Source organism: Opisthocomus hoazin, chromosome 1, assembly GCF_030867145.1.
Source record: "Opisthocomus hoazin isolate bOpiHoa1 chromosome 1, bOpiHoa1.hap1, whole genome shotgun sequence".
Lineage (NCBI taxonomy): Eukaryota > Metazoa > Chordata > Aves > Opisthocomiformes > Opisthocomidae > Opisthocomus > Opisthocomus hoazin.
In genome coordinates this window covers 19,227,448-19,248,442 of record NC_134414.1, presented here as the reverse complement: position 1 = coordinate 19,248,442, position 20,995 = coordinate 19,227,448, and the positions used below count along the sequence as shown (strand labels likewise).

The 20,995-nt window shown below is 38.7% G+C and overlaps 1 protein-coding gene across 3 annotated transcripts in view; it reads right to left on the bottom strand.

The window, feature by feature from the left end:
• Positions 1 to 6,793: 6,793 nt before the first annotated feature.
• DYNC2H1 (dynein cytoplasmic 2 heavy chain 1) overlaps positions 6,794 to 20,995 on the bottom strand; it is a 193,158-nt gene continuing 178,956 nt past the window's right edge. For all 3 annotated transcript variants that reach the window (XM_075417967.1, XM_075417985.1, XM_075417976.1), the window contains 2 exons: positions 16,303 to 16,419; positions 6,794 to 10,503 (listed from right to left, as the gene is read on the bottom strand). In XM_075417967.1, coding sequence (XP_075274082.1) covers positions 10,345 to 10,503; positions 16,303 to 16,419 — 276 coding nt within the window. In that variant the 3' untranslated portion in view covers positions 6,794 to 10,344. The remainder of the gene's footprint in view (positions 10,504 to 16,302; positions 16,420 to 20,995) is intronic.

Sequence of the window (20,995 nt, the reverse complement as noted above, 5' to 3'; positions counted from 1 at the left end):
CTGGCCTGGGATTTCTGCGCTGGTAAAGATCAAGTAGGAAACTGGGATCTTCAGCTCTTGTAAAATGGCACAACACTACTCTATCTCTTCCTCCATCTCTCTCTCTCAAGGTATTCATTGTACAGCTTAGTTCTTTTTCCCAACTTCTTCCACATTCCTTTCTTGATTGTAAAATAGTTGAGTATCAAATTTTATTGGCTTACAATTTCAGTAAGTTTTGCAAAAACAGAAAAAAGGCTTTGTGAAGGACTGTTAAAAAAAAAATGAACTTTTCATTCCCCTAGAACCACAGCCCACTGAAATGATGGGTTACACATCATATTGAGTAGTGAGGCAACATTATGCTTGACTTCTTTGAGTTCCTTTAGGACTCTGGGATGAGGATCATCTGTCCCTGACAACTTCTTACTTACAAGTCATTTTCTCAGTTTCTTCTAAAACTTCTGATATTCGTAGGTCAATTTAAGATGATCCCTAAGGCCTTATTCAAAAAAAAGAGCGTGTGAGAGAGAGAGAAAGACAGATCAGTGTGCGAACCTTCCTCAGCTTTTCTGAAATGACTGCTGATGTAAAGAAATTAGGTTTGTGTTGTGGTCTTGTCTTCCCTGAGTACTCCTTTTACACTTCAGTCATCGAACAACCCAATACTCTCCTTGGCTGGCGTCCTGCTTCTGATGCATTCAGAACATTTGTTTTTGGTTTTATGCCTTAAGTGAGGTTCCTCCAAATTGTTTCTGGCCTACCCTATTACAGTTTTACATTTCATTCGTCTGTTTATTCTGTGAACTGCTTTATTTTCCATTGACTTACCCCTGAACTTGTTGATAGCTTATGAGGCAGCAATAAAACTAAAGGACTTGCAGGTCATTTCTATATGGAGTATAAAGTAGAAAGAGCAGAGTGACATTATTTTCTTGCTGTAATTTACACACTTTGCTTGAGACAATGAACATGTAACTAATTTGCCATTTTTTTGTTCAGAGATAGAAGAGCAGTATAATTCAGGTTGGAGGGGACCCTGGGAGGTCCCCAACAGCAGGGTCAGCCCTGAGGTCAGAACACATTGTTCAGGGTTTTATCCAGCCAAGTTTTTAAAACCTCCAAGCATGGCAACTGTACAACATCTGTGGGCAACCTGTGCCACTGCCTGACTGTCCTTATGGTGAAAATATTTTTCCCTATATACAGTCACAATATCCCCTGTCCACCTGCCACAGAACTTGGTAATCTCCTTGTAGGCAGTGGCAAGCTGCTAGTAAGTCCCTCCCAGCAAAGCCATCTCTTCTTCAGGCTGAACAAATCCAGTTCCTTAAGCCTCTCCCCATAAGGCATGTGCTCCAGTCCCTTGAGCATCTTAGTGGCCTCCACTGCACCATCTCAAGATTTTCAATGTCTGTCTCGTATTGGAGGACTCAGAACCGTTCAGTCATTCTTGAGCTAAACATTCCTCTCTTGCCTCTGCAAACCACTGGCTCGTGCCACTCTCTCTGAACAGTGAACCACAATTTTTGGTGTCTGAGTGCTGTTCCCTTTCTCCCAGTGCAGCTTTTAAGTATTCCACGATCTTAGCCAAAAACAGCCATGGAATCTGTGGCTGTCTAAACCAGGGGAGCGAGGAGTGAGCCCAAATTACCTTGCCGACATTTCCTTGTAATGAGAGAGATGCGTTGTGCATCAGGCACTCTCTTGCATCCTGATTTCCACAGAAAAGAGCAAGGAACCTGGACAGTGGATTGCCAAAGGAGGTAGCTTAGTGGGTAAGAGTAAGTACTACACTTGAAAGGGAGCAGGGACTATTATCTCCACTGTGTGCAGCTGCTGAAAGCTGCTCCAAAATCTCTAATGAAGAAGTCAAAACCAGATATTAGCTACTTATTAATAGCCTTGTAACGCTTTGAGAGGTAGTCACGGCATTGTTTCCTGTTTTCATTCAAAAATTTTAATCATAGCTTTAAGGTGTGACTACCGAAAGTGAAGTGCCTTCCCTAGACAATCCTACTGCTGAGTTTGTTTCCTGTTTATTATGGTGGGCACAAAAGCAATGATCATATTTACTTACGGGCTCACTCGGTCCTGCTGCTGATTCTTCATGGAACTCTGACCACAAGAGTAATTATCTGTGTGAGAGGATCTTTCTTTAGTGCAAGTGTCATTTTCAACAACAAAGAGCAAATTATGGCATTCATCCTCAGACGTCAAAAGGAAAAGTGTAATCTGTTTATCCCATGGAGAGCCTTTGAGGATGGTGCTTTAGGAAGTCCTGTGAAGTTACTACTGGACAAAGGGCTTCAGGGAAAAGTTTCTTGATCCTCTGCAAAGAGGAGATAGAAAAACTTGAAGCAAAAGGTTAGAAAAGAGTGAGAGGTGGTTTCATGTAGGTGATACTGGAACACAATTGGGCAGTGTCTGTTTTCATTTAAACTCCATTGAAACAAGTAACAGAACACTGTGCTCTTTGTGATAGATATGACTTTTACTCCTTCACATCTGTTTGCATCCCATCCCCTCCTTAACTCATCTGGAGAATTCTTCGCAACATTGATGTAACCATGAGTGAAGCTCCTCTTTCAGAAGACAGGTGAGATGTCCCAGTGTGTTATACTGTGTTCAAAGCGATGAACAAAAGATGTTCTGGATAGATGAAAATCAAGTGTGCTCTTACAAGGGACATTTTGTGTTTTCCCAATGCCTGACAGCTCCTTCCAATGACGAAAGTTCACACTGAAAAAACCTCAACTATAAACATTTTTTTCTGGAGTATATTTTGAAAATTCTGAAATTACGTAAATATAGGCTGGCTCTTGATTTCCAGTTTTCTGGCTTTTTCTCTGACATACAGTCTTCTCATGATTTGCAGAAGTTATTTTTATAGATGCTAACTATTGGAGTTAAATAAACTGTATATATAACTCAAGTGCTGTCTTCACAGTGGCAGTGAGATGTTTGCTCTATCTTTATTATGTTGGAAATGTACTGGAGTCGAAATATCCTTTTAAATTCCAGTTTACTAATTTTTCTTCTCATTTTAGATAAACTTTTTTTTTTTTTTTACAAAAATTGTAAGGAAAATATTTCAAAGCCAGCTGATTAAGAACAAGATGGAATGGGCAGGGCAGTATCAGTAAATTATATTGGGATTTTCACTCATTTCATCCTTATTGGAATGCAAAGGATAGAAACACCACTTCAGAGGCCTACCTACAACGAACTGGAAAGCTCAGTATTTGCTGGGCACTTGTCTTCCCTAAAATGGGTTTCCTGTTCTCTCATCACAGTGTTCCTGATACTGGTAGCTTCAATGGCTCCTCTTCGTTTCCAGCCATTTCACAGGATTACACAATCACAGAACAGGCGAGGCTGGAAAGCACCTCTGGAGATCACCTGGCCCTACCCCGCTTCTCAAAGCTTGGTCATCTAGAGCCAGTTGCTAAGGTCTGTGTCCAGTTGGGCTCGATATATTCAAGCATGAGACTCCACAAGCTCTCTGGGCAAGCTGTGACAGTGCTTGGTCACCCTTAGTAAAGGGTGAAAGAAAAGAGTAAAGAAAAATTTACGGTATTTAAATGAAATTTCAGGCATTTCAGTTTGTGTCCATTGGCTCTTTTTCTTTCACTGGGCACCACTGAGAAGAGTCTGGCTCCGTCTTCTTTACTTCCCACATCAGATATTTATACACACTGACATAAGCCCCCTGAACCTTCTCTTCTCCAGACTGAACAGTCCCAGCTCTCACAGCCACACCTTGCATGTCAGATGCTCCAGTCCCTGAATCACCTTCGTGGCCCTTCTCTGGCCTTGCTCCAGCATGCCCACTTCTCCCTTGTACTGGGCAGTCCAGTACCGAACCCAGAGCTCCACATGTGTCTCACCGACACTGAGCAGAGAAGGATCGCTTCTCTGGACCTGCTGGTCATGCTCTGTCTGTTGTAGCTTAGGAAGCTGTTGGCCTTCCCTGCTGCAAGGGTCTACTTCTCCTCACTGTTCCCTCTTCCCATGCAGGTACTGAAGATGTGCAGAAATAGCTGCAAACAGGCCAGAGTGGTCAGTCAGAGCCTTAACCATTTCCGCAACCAAGGCTTTTCTAAGTACCGAGAAATTTGACTGCTGAATCACTTATGTCTAAAAAGAACTACTTCACAACTAACCATTTTTTTAAGACATAGCTGCTTATTCAGCACTGCTGATAAGAAAATTTCCTTCAGAACAGACTGTTGATGCAATGTTATATATACTATAAATTGTCTTCACCTTCCAAACCCCGAACTTATGTCTGCGCCGGTCGCTCACCAGGGTCTAGTCCACATTACCATCTAGTGGCAGGCGCTGATATGACCGGGCCCATCACAGAAAAGCTCCTAACCACTGACATCTCTCAGCAACCTCAGCAGAGAGAGAAAAGTGTATGAAATACCCTCTTACGCTTGGAAATAGTACTATGTGGGCCAGCATGAGAAGAACTCACCTTGGCTGGGACTGAGGTGAGTTAGACAGCTCTGTCGATTAAATTATCTGGTACACTTCATATGCATGGTTACTAATTACTTGTCCCAAAGATGATCTGTTAAGAAGATTCTTGTTTGCTGCGCTGAAAAAACAAGTGAATCTAACCCTGGGTGAAGATATGATGAGTATCTCTAAGACTTCTTTTGGAGCTTGCTTTCCCCTGAGATGCAAAGCCAGTAGTAATTCTGACACACTCTTCTTCAGAAACTGCTCCCAGTTAGAACACACGTACCTGACATTCGTCTTGGGCATCTGGTTATCGCTGTTTAGGTAACTTCCTCTACAGGACCATTGAGCTAGAATGAACACTGGACAGTATACTTACACTGTACTCAAATTATATGTGCTCTCAGTTAATTTGTGTTGAACAAGAACACAGTAACGTGGACGGTTTTGATTAACAAAAAAGTAGAATAGCAATGTATTACAGAGTGAATACCCAAATTCTGTCATTGACTAGCCTCTTGAACCTACAAGACCATTCTAGCATCAGCCTCTGCAAAGTTTTCTGGATATTCTAGCGTGATTCTTCATGCATTATGAAGTGTTCAAATAAATGAAAACAAATGAATTTCAATTGAAAGGAAAAAACCCCACCCTACTTTCCACAATGATCACACCCTAAGAACTATTCCTCAGGCAAACTGCAGTCCATATTAACAGTAATTATTGTCATGAAGCTGTTCAAATAAGTAACACCATCTTTATTCTCTGATTTTCTAAAATACATTAGTGAATAATCTGTTTGTACCAAACCTACTGAAAGTGAAAAAAAACCTGTTCTGTTGCTTCCTAGGCATCTTACATACAGGTCATGAGAAGCAGAAATAAGAAATCTACACCTTAATGAGAGGCATTTCTTGAAACACATCAATTTAGCGAGCTCTGCTACAAGCAGCTTCAGTGGCTGAAATGAAAAGAAGATATGGGAAATGGAGCTGAGTGATGGAGCCTCACACACGGGAGGCGATGAGCTGAGGAGAAGGAGGACGGCCTCTCAAGCAGCAGAGTTTCCAAGGAAACTTCTCAGATGTGAAGAACTCAAGCACACTCGCTAAGCTGTACACCTTCAGAGGACCATGCAGCATAAAGACTCCCAGAGGGTGGGTGAGCTTGCTTTCTCGGGTGTGACCTACTCTTTATTTGTCTTCAGACTCTTCTACATCTACTTTCTTATTCACACCTTTTAAAGGATTAAAAATGTAAAACTTAAAAGGATTATAAAACGTGTATGTAAAACATCCTGTAAGAATTTCTAGCCCTAGTCAAGCCTGCGCATTTTTAGTATGGTAACCAATATTAAGTATAATTTATGTAAACCCATTTTTGTCAGTGAGAGACAGTCTATCAGTTTAAGAGGTTGTATAATGATTCATATTTGATGCTTTTGAGCATGGAATTCAGGTTTTTTTCCCCCTTCAGCTCTAATAATTATATAGGTATTCTGGGAGAAATTACTGCTCTTCTGAGTACTGTTCTCTGGAAGCTGAAATAGAGAGATGGAAGGGGGAAAGACGAATTTGCACAACCAGTTCTATTTGTACTCAGCATAACTTGCATAACTTCCCTTCCACTGCAGTGTTCAGATTTTAGTGAAATTCTAAAAATATTCTGGACAAAAATCTTAAAGCAGCTCTACAGAGTTATCCCTTATCACCAGGCAATCCACTCACATGAGTTTTTCTGTTCTGGACCATTTTAATTGGCCAGTGTTAAGACTTACAGGCTATGAAATGAATGCGACAGAACAAGTATTTGTCTTCTTTTGTAAACAACAGAGTAGTTGAGAACAACTAAAATGTGCTTCTTGTTTCTGAAAGGTAGGTTGTCTCAAATAATAACAAAAAGTGAGTCTGACCTTCAGCAAACACGTATTCTTCTGTCTGGGAACACAGCATGATCTGTGACAGCAGGCTTGCTGTGACCTTACTAAATGCACCAAACAGCCCATCTTCCGACGGACGACAGCACCAATACCTGACGAATGCTTGACTGCTCTAAAGTGTCAAAGGAAAAAACTGTTCCTTTTTAAATATAAAATAAGTGCATTAATAAAAAAAATATATATTTTAAACACACTCAGCTATTACTGCACAATCTTATTTATTTTTAAGGATTTTGTGATTCTTTAAAGGTTTTCTCACTTCACATTTTGTCATTTTGATTTCTACTGATAACAATTTGCACTTGCTCAAGATATGCCTCTTTAAGACTTCAAAAGAGGGTGTTCACAGAGTAGCAATGTATGTTTTCTAAAATCTCTTTATATATTTTAGTCTTAAAAGTTCCTGTACCCTTGAAATTGAATAGCAGAGCAGATTCATTGAAACAATAGTCAGACCACTACAGCATTTCTGATGTTTTTATTTCTTATGTTTCTTGACTGATACTTCTGAATGGCCTGTGCTTGTGATACAGCTGCACTTTGGTGGTAATAAACACTCTGGAGTTCTCTCTTTTACTACCAAAAATATAATTCCTATGATATACAGTAGTAGTTACCTATAGTATCTTTCATTTAGATTACAACATTGTGTAGAAAGAAAGCACATCGTACAATGCATGCAACAATAAATATCAAGGAACACATGGGAAGTAATCTCATTTTCCTCGTTATGTCACCTGGGAGCCTTTCAAAACATCAGGTTTATGACTACAGTCACGAGAAGGAACGAGTAGCGAACGACTTAGTCAAAATAAGCATCAAACATACTGCTTAGTACATTGTCAGCATAATATACAGCTCTCAAGTTTTTTTGTGATGCTAGTATTACATCATTAAAAATCTACTAGCTTTCAAGCTGACAAACTAGTTTGAGGTTTACTTATATCAGCTTTTTGTCCTGTGCTAAAAAAACAAACATTTCAAATACACCTAAGAAGGCAGCGCCTTTCACATTTGTAACATAGATCAGTCTAGATGAGCTCCCAAAGGACTTCTGCCCAAATAAAATTATAATTAAATGCTCTAGTTATAACTAAACATCAAGAAGGTTTTTCTGCTATCACTCACGAAAGGACTCGGAAAGCGCAGCAGCATGCAGACCATTTTGGAAATGGGGAAGGGCTCTAAACCAGGAGGTGAACCAGACAGAAGGAGAATTAATCAAGCAGGCTAACAGCACTTTCTACTCGCAGAAAGAAGGCTCTCTGACAGAAATGCATGAATGCATGTCCTGAAAACCAAACTCTTGAGGGTGTGAGATGAGAAATATTCTGCAGTTCTAAATCTGAGGGAGCAGAAGATTGATAGATACAAGAGGTAACGAACCTCCACAGCAGACAGGCCAGTTCTGAGGGGTTAGGATACAGACAAGTCATCAGTAAGAAATTGAATCAGTTTCTGACCCTGAAATAGGAATAAAGATAGTGTGGTAGGTCTGGAGGAGTCTCTTTTATATCTCTTTTTTTGTGATAGAGTCAGTATCTGTATATTCGTAGAGTCAGCAAAGACTTCCTGAATAAATATATAAAAAGAGGAGACTGGAACCCAGGGGCTCTAAATAATATTCGTATATACACTTGGCAGGATGGAAGGCATCTTTGAAGCTTACAGTTCGGAGAGAAAAAAAAAGAACAATCCAAATCAAATGAGACCACGAAAATCCCTACAATGTCCTACTGATGTTTTATTTCAGGGTTTGTACAACCCACTACAGTTGATTTTTATTTCCCATAACAAGCAAGACTGGTCATCAAAACCATTTACTACATTTCTGGTCTCTACTTTCTATGCAAGGCAGGTTAAAATATGGTCTATTTTCTAGACATCTTTGTCCTAACATAGGTAGTTATCTGAACATCTGTATTTCTCCACCTGTCCACAAAAGACAAGCTGGAACTAGTAGGAGCCAGTAGATCCCTCAGTTCTGAGAAATACGAAAGCTAAAATCCAGTCGGCTTTATGGAAACATGTTGGATGCAAAAGGGAAGGCTGCAACATGATCTTTACATGTGCCTAAGGGAACTCAAAGCACAGTTGCCCTCAATAAAACTTGTTCCCTCTCCCAGTGATGTTTTATCAAGAAAGCGCAGTATGACAATCTTTTCTCTGGGCAGGCCATGCTCTAAATCCTCACAGAGCTTGTACATGCATTTACACGTGTGCTTTCTTTTGCATTGGAAACTTCGTCATTTTCTTCCAAAATTTTCTTCACAGCCAACTATTTTCCAAATCTGATACATTTTTATTCTTCAGTGAATCAGAGCCAAATGTATAAAGGAAGATGAGACAATTATCTGAAAAGTATCAAGTAAATCTATTCTGCATTCAGATAGAATTTAATTTTAAAAATGTATGTGCTCTTGTATGAATTTATTTTAGGACATCTTTTATTAGAAGAAGAACGAAAATGGGAAACTTTCCAAATAGAAGACAAAAGATCAAGTTTAAGAGACAAGCAATAGAGTAGAGAAAAAGACTTTCTTCAGGAAGCTAACCTGGAGACATGGACCATCTTTTCTCTGCTTTCCTTCTCCCTCCCTCAAACGTACAATGAAACGTATCAAACAAGTGAAAAATAGTTTTAATTTAAATACTACTTTAAAATAAATATAAAATCTATCAGAGATATCAGAGCCAAGACTTCTATTTTGTTTACTAAGCAAACCAAGAAAATGTTCTTAAAAACATCTTCATGAGACTGTAATCATGACTGTAATCACACTTAAAAATTAGACACTTTCAATTCCTACGTTGAGATTTCATCATTCTTCAGTAATGCTGCTTCTTGCTGGATTCGGGGTTTCCTGCTTCTTCTGGGATTTTGTGTAACTGCATACCAAAGCTACGGCACCATCCCAACATGATACATCATAGAATCACAGAATCATAAAATACTTTGGGTTGGAAGGGACCTTTAGAGGTCATCTAGTCCAAGCCCCCTGCAGTGAGCGGGGACATCTTCAACTAGACCAGGTTGCCCAGAGCCCTGTCCAACCTGGTCTTGAATGTTTCCAGGGATGGGGCCTCCACTACTTCTCTGGGCAAAAATCAGTGAAATCAGTGAAATCAAACTTGCATATCCTGTGCTAAGTACAAGAAACCACGGGTCTCTCACATCACAGACCAAAAGCATTATTCTATCCTTCTGTTAATCACTTAACACTGGAGTGAAAACCTCTTTTGTTCGTCTAAGGAATTGCTTGTCTCTCTACTTGGGTATTTATGTTCACATTCTTATGGGAATTTAGTACAGTTTCATAAAATGGTTTTTTGAACTAAATTACAGATAACAACCATGATAGTAGTCTACCTGAATTTGTAACTCCACATGAAGATATGAAACTCTTATGATTTACTACCAATACAAAGAAATACAAGTAAAACTTAATTAAAACGGACTGAAACATTTATAGTGTTTTTTATATTCAAGTAAAACATTCCATTTCAATTACAACATGCAATTATTACAATTTTATTTTATAAAATAATGGAGGCATAAGAATAACAGTTCAAAAAGTACAATGAACAAAATGATCAAAGAAAAAATGCTGACTTTGAATCTATATTCAATATCTATGGGCAAAACTTAAGAGATTTCAGCAAGACTGAGAAAGAAATACAGCACATTACAATCTAGAGAAACAACCCAAATTAGCAGTTTGCTGAATAGTGCCACATTAACTTTTATAGTATCCCACAAAGATACAATGAAGTTCTATTCAAACAGAATTAATTTTATATATCCTAAAAAAATAAACAGGGGACTTTATAAACCACTGCTTTAAAAATATATAAGCAATATATAAGCAAAGAACCTGAAATTTTCTTTTAATAAGAAACAACTGAGATGTTTGAATGATTCTTAACTTCAAGAGTTAATTTAATGCAGTTTCAGATTACTGATTTTTTAAAAACAAAGCAGCGCCACATTGAATCCACTGGTCTTGGTTTCCTCCACAAGGTACATCAATATTTGTCACCACACGGTCTCTCTCCACGCTAGCGTAGACGGGTAAAGATATGCATTCCTCTGGAGAATATGGACCATACGCATCCTGTCAACAAACAAGCACTTAGTTATCACTTAAACGGACAAAACAACACGAGAAAGGAATAATCTCCAATCATACGGTATCTAAAGCTGGATCCTAAGATACACTACGATACTAAGAGACACTGCAGCCTTGGACAGGCAACTCTCGGTCCAGCCTACAAAAAAGGATTACTAACAAAGCAGACATTTCAGAAAATTCGCTAGATTACTCTGTACCTAAGCCTCAACTTTTTCTCTCCAGTTTCTTAAAGTGAAAACACAAGAAAGTACGTAATAGGTGTGATCCTACCAACTACAGATCAAAATCTTCATTCAGCTAAAAACCCCAAAACTGCATGTCAAGAGCTTCTGCAAACCAGGGTCAAGGGCAGCGCTGAACACCTGGCAGAGGGGAGGGGGCCCCTGGGAAGCAGCCCTGAGGTGCTGTGCCACAGGGTGCTGCTATCCCGGGCATCCCTGTACGCCTGGGGAGCCGGCTGCCTCCCCTCCTCCGTCCCTGCCGCACAGCAACGCAGCCCAGCTGTGACCTGCCTCTGAGGGACTTGCAAGAGGGATAATTCAGCAACCACGCCAAAAAATATCTTACCCTACACTTTCCAGGCTATTGTATGGATTTAAAGAATGGTTTCTAACATCAGTGAATCCAAATGTAAAAATTGTTCTCTGATACAGAGAGAGCTAGTACACCTTACATTAGAGCCTCACAGGAACCCACTTCATTCAGGATATTAAGAGGAACCCAGAAATAATAACCACAGTTTATTTAGACCGGGACTTAAACAAAGAAACGAACAGCCTAAATTCCCTAGTCCTTTCCATAGACTTCTAGCAGTTCAAGACATGCAAAGATATTTAAAAAGTTACATTATTTGTAAAGAAAAAGGGTAGGTTTGATAATTTTTTAATGCTTTCTTTAAAAATGCCTTTCATACGAATACTGATCACAGTTGCAGTTGGGGTTCCTTGGCATTTCGGGAAAACAGGCCATTTCCTGTGAGTGGCTAAACAGGAGATTATCAAGTTAACTTTAAGCATTCAGATTTGAACTGAGTGCTTTGAACATTCAGCTGAATTAATTTACTATTTGTATTCTCCTATACATGTACTTTCTTACTGCACAGCATTAGCAGTACTACTATTACAAAGATCACAGTTGCATCGTAAACACTATTTAGGGAAGGACCTTGGTTGGAGCCACGGCTTCACTTCTCAGTCTGCATCCTGATGAGCAAGCAACGCTCTGTGAGAACAGCAACAGCTCCTCTCCGCTTTCTGCGCTACCAGCTGTGTGCGCCTCGGACATGGTTTCCTCCTAAGGCTTTGCACAGAGCATTGTCCCTAGGCATGACTATGGAACCGAGCTCAAAGACTCCGTCTAGACTTCCTACAGGATGTAATTTGGATTTTGACCCATGATGTATTTATTTAGTGTAAATAATTCAGAGCTTGATTCAATTGATTAAGCATGTTTTCCATCACACTCAAAATTTCCCTTTCTGTCAACAGGAAAATGTCAGAAGATTTTAAAGAATCAAATAACAAAGCAGCACGCTGGTCAGAAAGGAATTTGAAACAAAAATGGGGACGTTTTAATGCAAATCACATCAAAGGTGAGCTAGTGAAGCACCAATATTAGAAAATAACTAGAAACAGGAAAAAGGAAACATGTAAACAATAACTGCTTCAAGCACTTTGCCTTGCATGTCAAGTATAAGCCATTTCTGAACAATTTTGTTGTTCCTTATGAAAACCATCTTCCCACGTCTTTTGAACATCAGTGTTTAAATGCTTACAGAAGGTCTGTGGACTGTAAAAGTTGTGTAAAATAACCTAATAATCAGAAGTTTGTCAAAAGGACTCAGCCAGTGTCAGAAGCATTATACTTCCATGTTTGTCCCGGAGAAGACAAAATGCTGGCCAGTTTGACAGTAAAATGTTAATCAGAGAATTTAAGTTTTGTCAAAGCTGGGAGGCCGAAAGTTGGCCAATTTGCCTTCAGAGATCTCTTTTTACACCTTTTTGGGTCAAAACAGCTGTTCTTGCGCCTTTCTCAAACCCACTGAAGTTTTAAGAAATCACATTATTTGAGGGTTAAAAACATTCTGGGAAAGACTTTCAACCACTAATCCTTATGTCCTTGTCTTATGCACAGTCCAGAAATTCTTTGTCTAGACTGCCTCACACACAGTTCCACCCCCCTTAGCAACACCCTTCACAGCTTGGGATCTATCAGTGAACTAAAATTGGAAAGGACCTTCACAGTTTAATGAGAACAAGCACCATGTTAGTAGCTCTAAATATTTCGTTTTGAGCATTGAAGCATTTTGACGGGGTTTTCTCAGAGAAATCACGTAGGTTACTTTTTTTTTTTCCAGAGAGTTCATTTTATTTTAGTTTGGTTGAAAACGACCTCAAAGCATTGCACTATAAATATACAGACTTTTGTTCACTAGATTTCATAAGAGATATTTATTGAGAAAAGAAAACAAATTCAAAACTTAGAATCCTAAGATAATATGTTCTACTTCATGCACTCTTCTCCTAAGAAGAGGATAATGAGATAAGGGGAAGTGCATAATGTCCCGATTCTGCCTTGGTTTCTGAGCACATTGTTTGATTGTGGTCAATTTTTACAGTGAAGCCCATAGCAAAACAACTCAAGGGCAGAGCAATTCAGAAATTCTCTCCTTAGAGACACTTTATATTTAAAATTTGGCTAGCTCACAAGTTTTGGCCTGTGTTTTAAGACAATTATATTTTTTTTCCAACACAAAGACTTCAGTTGCTATTCATTTCAAATATGAAATACATTGGAAGAATTTTAACAGGCAATCTCTTTTCCCACACCTCTCGAGTGGATGGACTGCAAGATGAGGGCTGAGGGAGCAAAGTCCCCCCCACGGTAAGAGAAGATCAGGTTCGTGATCACCTGAGGAGCCTGAACATATATAAGTCTATGGGACCTGATGAGGTGCATCCCAGAGACCTGAGGGAACTGGGCTGATGTAGTTGCCAAACCACTCTCCAGGATATTTGAAAAGTCATGGCAGTCAGGTGAAGTCCCCGGTGACTGGAAAAAGGGAAACATTGGGCCCATTTTTATAAAGGGTAGGAAGGAGAACCCTGGGAACTACCAACCTATCAGCCTCACCTCTGTGCTTGGGAAGATCATGGAACAGATCCTCCTAGAAGCTATGCTAAAGCACATGGAGGACAGGCAGGTGATTCGAGACAGCCAGCATGGCTTCACCAAGGTGAAGTCCTGCCTGACGAACCAAGTGGCCTTCTATGATGGAGTGACTGCATCAGTGGACAAGGGAAGAGCTACAGATAACGTCTATCTAGACTTCTGTAAGGCCTTTGACACAGTCCTCCAGAACATCCTCTTCTCTAAATTGGGGAGATGATAGAGATTTGATGGGTAGACTCTTTAGTAGCTAAGGAATTGGCTGGATGGTTGCATCCAGAGGGTAGTGCTCAATGGCTCCAAGTCCAGATGGAGACTGGTGACAAGTTGTGTCCCTCAGGGGTCCATATTGGGACCAGTACTGTTTAATATCTTCATCAATGACCTAGACAGTGGGATCTCCTCTGTCCCCTCTTGATGGGAACCCTCATCAAGTTCGCAGATGACACCAAGCTGAGTGATGCAATTGACACGCCTGAGGGACGGGATGCTATCCAGAAGGCCTGGGACAAGCTCAAGAAGTGGGCCCGTGTGAACCTCATGAAGTTCAAAAACACCAAGCGCAAGGTCCTGCATCTGGGTCGGGGCAACCCCCAATATCAATACAGACTGTGGGGGTGAAGGGATTGAGAGCAGCTCTGCCAAGCAGGACTTGAGGGTACTGGTTGACGAGAAGCTCAGCACGACCCGGCAATGTGCGCTCGGAGCCCAGAAGGCCAACTGGATCCTGGGCTGCATCAAGACAAGAGTAGCCAGCAGGTCGAGGGAAAGGATTCTGCCACTCTGCTCTGGTGAGACCCCACCTGGAGTGCTGCATCCAGCTCTGGAGCCTTCAGAACAAGAAAGACGTGGACCTGTTGGAGCGGCTCCAAAGGAGGGCCACAAAGATGATCCAAGGGATGGAACTCCTCTCCAACGAGGAAAGGCTGAGAGAGTTGGGGCTGTTCAGCCTGGAGAAGAGAAGACTCTGGGAAGACCTTGTAGCAGTTTTTCAGTACCTGAAGGGGGCCTACAAGAAAGCTGGAGAGGGACTTTTTACAAGGACCTGTAGTGATAGGACAAGGAGCAATGGCTTTAAACTGAAGGAGGGTAGATTTAGACTGGGTATAAGGAAGAAATATTTTACAATGAGGGCAGTGAGACACTGGAACAGGTTTCCCAGAGAGGTGGTAGATGCCCCATACCTGGAAACATTCAAAGTCAGGTTGGATGGAGCTCTGAGTAACCTGGTCTAGTTGAAGATGTCCCTGCTCGTTGCAGGGGGGTTGGACTAGATGACCTTTAAAGGTCCTTTCTAACCCAAACTATTCTAGGATTCTATGATAATTCACTGATTATTGAACTATCTCACTTCTATGTTTTATAGACAAAGCTCTCTTACCTTTGAAGTCTAAAGAATACAGCCTGTTATTCAGAAAAACACTTCAGAATCTGTTTTATCTCTGACACAAGAATAGTGTTTTTCAGAACAAAGAGAGGGTTGCTTACAGTCCTCATTTTCAGTGTGCACGAGATAAATATTTGTTGTTGCCATGTAAAACCATGTATGGATAAAATGTGACTTTATTTTTCATTTTTTATTTATTGCTAATTTTTTATTTATTGCTAATCTTATTTATTGCTAATTTTATTTATTTGTGATATTTATCTATTGTGATAAAGAAGTGGGGAAAAACTGCATCCATCCCTATTTCTCATTTTCTACATTTACAGTTGATATGTGGTGTAAAAGTCTTCACATATTTTCTTTGAGATCTGCATGTGGGATTCTTCTCACCTGTCTGCCCCAGAGTTAGCAGTCTAGGCTGTCTCTAGAGTCACACCTACACAGAGATTTATCCCAGTTACCTTATGCTGGGATGGACTTGCTGAGATGTCTTTTACTGACACCAAAGAAGGAGCAAAGGCAACTAAGTCAAACCAGGCAATTAACTTTTAGACAGCTAAACTGAGATGAGATGAATTCTACAATAAGCTTTCTTTTAGTTATAAGACTGTAAGTATATGGATTTGTAATTCCTACACATCCTTGAATAAGTTCTATGTAACTTTTTGCTTTGTTTATCAGAGATTGCTATTATAATTGGAGAGCAGAAGCAGCAACAATTTTTACTGTTTGAATTACTTCACTTTGATCCTACATAGTTCTGCAAGCATTGGCATTTTTTTAAATTAGTGTAAGTAGGGGAAAGGCTTTCTTTGCTTACAGATCACACTGTGTTCTCTATCTTTTTATTGCTGCCGCATTTTAATTTAATGTTTAGAACGTGAAATAAATATATGCTAGGCATAAACTCGCAAACTCATGTATGCATTTACTAAATACACTTTTGAAAATACGTTAATGTTTTTTAAAACAGAAGGACAAAAAAGGTATGACTGAAATAAAGCCCCTGTGTTAATCTATAACAATAGAAGCTAAAAAATACTGACAAAATGATAGTAACTTTCTGTTTTATATAAAAGAAGTAAATGCTTTTCCTATTGAAGACAGGGATTATTTATTTTGAAATGAGGGGGAAAAAAGGTCAGCAACATCATACAGAAAAGCTACTACACAGAAAAAAGCAAATTATGGGTCTTGAAAGTTTAGGGCTTTTAATAATTTAGTACCTGTGGAATCCAGGCCATGTAACAAGGGAGAACAGATGACACACTGGGAGAATCATGCAGATTTTCTGAAAGTCGATTTCCATCAAAACTGCAGCCTTCCAGTTGTAAGCCACTGATCTGCCGTGGAAATATAAAATATTCAAACATATATAACAGACTTGAAATGCCAGTAATGATTACACTGCGCTTTAATAAATGATGATCCTTTTTACCGAACAGGAAAAGAACAGGAAACTAATTATTGGAATGTTCTGTGTGAGAACAGGAAACACGATTTAAAAGCAAGATCTGGACCACGCTTTGGCGTGAACTTCCTCTGATTTGGATTCACATTCTTTGAAATGTTAGAGAAGAACACCTGTAAATGTCATCATTTATGAAATTGCAGTTGCCTGGTATTAGATTAATGGAAATATGATAGCAACAGCCAAGTACACAATCATTACAATGTCAAGAAAAGCAGAAGAACAATCACTGAAATAAGCCTGACTTCCTGCTTGGAAGTCTGAGCACAGCTTGCAGAGAATGGAATGCCCGATTACGCAGCTTCTGCAGAGGCAAACAAAATACATTGAAACAATGTGGGAGAAAATTTTATTTAACATAACTCAAGATTTCTTAGATAAACTATTGTTTGAAAAAATTAGTCAAGAATCCCATGATTCTATAAGTAACTATGCAACACTTTATACGTAACATGCTTTAAGTGCTTTCTTTTAATTAGTAAGTACTTCCAGTCTCTGAACTAAACATTCTCTTTTTTTCTTCACTGCAGTCCTGTATAAATTAATGACAATGATATCTATTCTGGATGTCTTCCAAATAAAATTTTCAGTATCTGTTGAACATTTTATTTTCCAAGTACAAATCATAATAGTTTCCCAGTCTAAATAATAACAGTCAGTTTGGCCTGCTGAAGCGAGAACTTCCATTTTAGCAATAATAAACTGAAGTCCGTAATAACTTTCAAGCAGCTTTTCAAATGGCTAAAGCTTAAGCTGGGGCTGATGTCTAAGAGAAGCTACAATCTGAAAATCATGTCTGTTACACTATCTTGCTAAAGCCGTGAATTAAATATATGATACTGAGGCAGGCTTTCACCAAATACAAGGTTCATAAAGTGGTGCTGAAACTAGGAGATACAACGCTGTTGGGAACTGGGCAAGTGATCACAACCAAAATGGAGAAAAGCAGCATTTTCCAATACATTTTCTCTTGCAAGAAATTTTAACAGATGTACTAAATTTTAAAAAGTGGTTAAAATATAATGTTACAATGAAGATCTGGACCATAGAAGATGTAAAGGAAATAATTTGCTTAAGTAATTACAGTATTCTAAAATTATTTATTTAACCAAAAAAGTTGCATTTAAACAGTAACAGAATGGGCATTACTGTCATGCTTGAAAAGCAGTGTTTTCTTCCCAAGTGTTGGGTTTTTTTGTTCATATTCTACTAACTGTAGATTATCTAAGACTAGTTTTTGCATTTTTAATAACTAATTATTCTTCTGGTTGGGCATTGCAGTCTTCAAAAGTCTGCTTAAGTCACATTTCTGTTCTAACTGAGCTGAGGACTCTTCCTTACCACGTGCAAGATGCATATTTACATATTCTAATGTGAAAAAAAGGTTACAAAAGATTGCATTTATAAAAGTCACAGAAAAAAACCTCTGTTTCTTCTTGGACAGACAGTGACCAGAGAAGTGACAACACTCTTTGAAGCAATCTGTGTTCCATACAGACTAGAACTCAGAGTCAAGCCTCCAAAACTGTGGATAATCTGAACCAAAACAACCCCAAATGGAAAGCACAGAGTAGCATGATTTTTTTCTCCAACTTTAACTTCCACAAATTACTCTAACAAAGTCTCAGTGGGATGAATTAAATTTTTCAGACTTTCTATTTGGAACTGCAAAACCTTTTTTTCTCCTTCAACCTCTTGTCAAAAGCTTAAGGTCTTTTCTTTGTTATGAAAGCGTGACACTCCTTTCCCTTCTCCTGCCAAGTTTATTGTCATCTTTCCTTTGAATCTTTCCTAGGATTTTCAGGCTGGTTGCTTTTAAGATACAATGTTAACATTTGATATTTTGTACTGTTTCTTTTCAAACTTAAAATCTTTTCACACAGAGAGATTTTGGAAAAAAAATGGCTTTATCTGGTAAAAAAGAAGTTTGAGTGTCAGTAGTCTTTAATGATAGCCTATATACATTCCAGTGCCACTTCTTTCTTTCAAGAACAAAGATTATGAAGAAAAATATCACAAAAGGCACAAAAGGAACAAAGTCTTACTAATGATTATACTGAGGCTTTCCCACAGACTCCTCCCTACTGCTCTCTGGTGTTAACATTGACACTTAAGGCCTCACTTTTTTATATGCAGAGGTCTTAGATTATCTCACTACATTTGTGATTGAATGCTTTCAAAGCTCCTATTTATCCCTATTACACAAATACTAGAAAGAGTCATCTCGTATGTTGTTCTTTCTGCCCCTCCTGAATTCTGCAGGGAATTCTGCTAGGGAATTTAGTTTGACAAATATGTGAGTTTGGCAAAGTTACTGAGGGAAGACTGATCCGATGAAGAGGTTTTAGAATTTATTGTTGGGGTGTTCAAAGGTCTGGCCATCCTGAATATCTCTAGAAGAAGTTTCTATAGAAGTGCGTCACCTATTGAAAAATCTCCTTCTACTGCCCATACATTTCTTCTTTTGATATTGCCTGTTCCTTTGACATTATAGCTAGTAAAATAACATAATTTGATCTCCTGGAAGACTTCAACCAATCACAGAGACTCCTTTGAAGATGGAGACCAAAATTTTGACTTTGATTCAATATTAAAAGACACTGAACCCCCCCCCCCCATTGGAACAATGTATTTTCAGATACTGTTTGGCTGAGTGCTCCCATAGATATGTTCTCATTTCTATGATAAATAGTGCAGAAAAATTACAACTACTATCAAGGACACAGATTTCACAGTACCTATAATTAGCATGCACAGTATTTCTGCAGCTCAGCCAGAGTAATGGCTGCAGTTGACCATAATTTTTAAAACTGTAATTCTTACAAAGTATTTGGCATTTTGCAACCACTGGTACTAGCTGAGTTTCAAAAAAGCTATTGTTATACATTACAGATTATGTTTCTTTAAAATACATTTGTAGAAATTGTGCTGATACCATGGTCCAAAGCATCTGTTTCCAAAATTTCAAATTCTCTGCAATTAATTTTTCCTTATTATTTAATGCTATGATTTCCCATGAAATGATACAAACTACAGCAGACATCAGGAAGTCATATTTTCACTTCATAACCTCTACAGACCTCCATCATTAATTTCTTGATATCTCAAGATGGTGGTACACTGTAAAAAAAGACCTCTGAGGATGCCTTACAATAGTATTTCTGTCAATTGCTAAGACCTTAGTTTTGATATTAATGCTGATACTATATTTTATAATACTATAATCTTGCAATAATTTTTTTTTCACTACTTATATTAAGCTCTACCCAAGCTTATAGCACTTACTACCCAAAAAGTCTCTTACCACGTTTCTACAGCAACAGAAAATAGAATGCTAAAAGTAACGACTACCTGCTTTTGTCCAACAGCACAATCAGTGCACAAAGCAAACAGAAGAGATGTATTTGCATATCAATATGTGATTATATTGCAATAGTCATACATTTTCAGTACCTTTTATTAAAGCAATCCAAAGTGATAATAAAGAAGGTGTAATTTTGTACAGATTGATTCTAAATCAAATATTCTTCACATCCTACTAGGAGAGATCTACTCCACATCATATGTCTAAACCACCACCTGAAATAACACTGCTAATTTAACATCAGATTTGATAATCCACCCAGAATCAGGTGTATTCTTGGCCTGATTGAGTATTGCTCTGCCTACTTTGTAGTTACACTGACAGTTCTAGCACTGCGTACTTCTGACTTACAGAAGACCACAGGGCATATTATTTGCAATTTTTCGCGCGCAAAGATCAGTCCAAATGTCTACAAAAAGTGCAGGAAGACTGGAAAAGAATTATCATCATACAGATCATAATGAGATTTCAACCTTCTTTTCCTTATAAGACCACATTCTAAGCCATTAAAAACTTGCAAAATTAAAGGCAAGAAAAAAAAACCTGAAAGAATATGTCTTCAAAACAGTCACTAACTGACAAGTTATACAAACTATGTGTGAATCTTAGGTTTATATTCAATGTTCATCCATATTTGTAACAGTTCCAATCATTCAACAAAGATATTCTGTCAGAATAATTAAATATCTATTGATTCAGGAACTTGAGCATGACTCTCCCATATCCCAAAACAGAGTCCCCCAGTTGTGTGAATACAGAATCAAGTCTCTTGGTGAATAGTCACAAAGTGAAATAGCACCATCAGCATAAATTGAGACTGATAAACCTCAGAATAACCTATACCATGACCTGGTTCTTGCAGGGGATGTGAGAGATCCAATTTTAAACCTGCAGCCTGAATGATGTGAAGAAGGAACACGCAGTATCAACAAATCAAATCTGACAAAAATAAATCATATTTACCCATTCTACCAATTATTTTATCACAAACTTTCTGACAGTTTGAAGATCTATCTTAGGTAAGCAGAGAGTGGCTTAGCAAAGAGAAATGAATGAAGGTTCATACAAGACTGATAACATAATC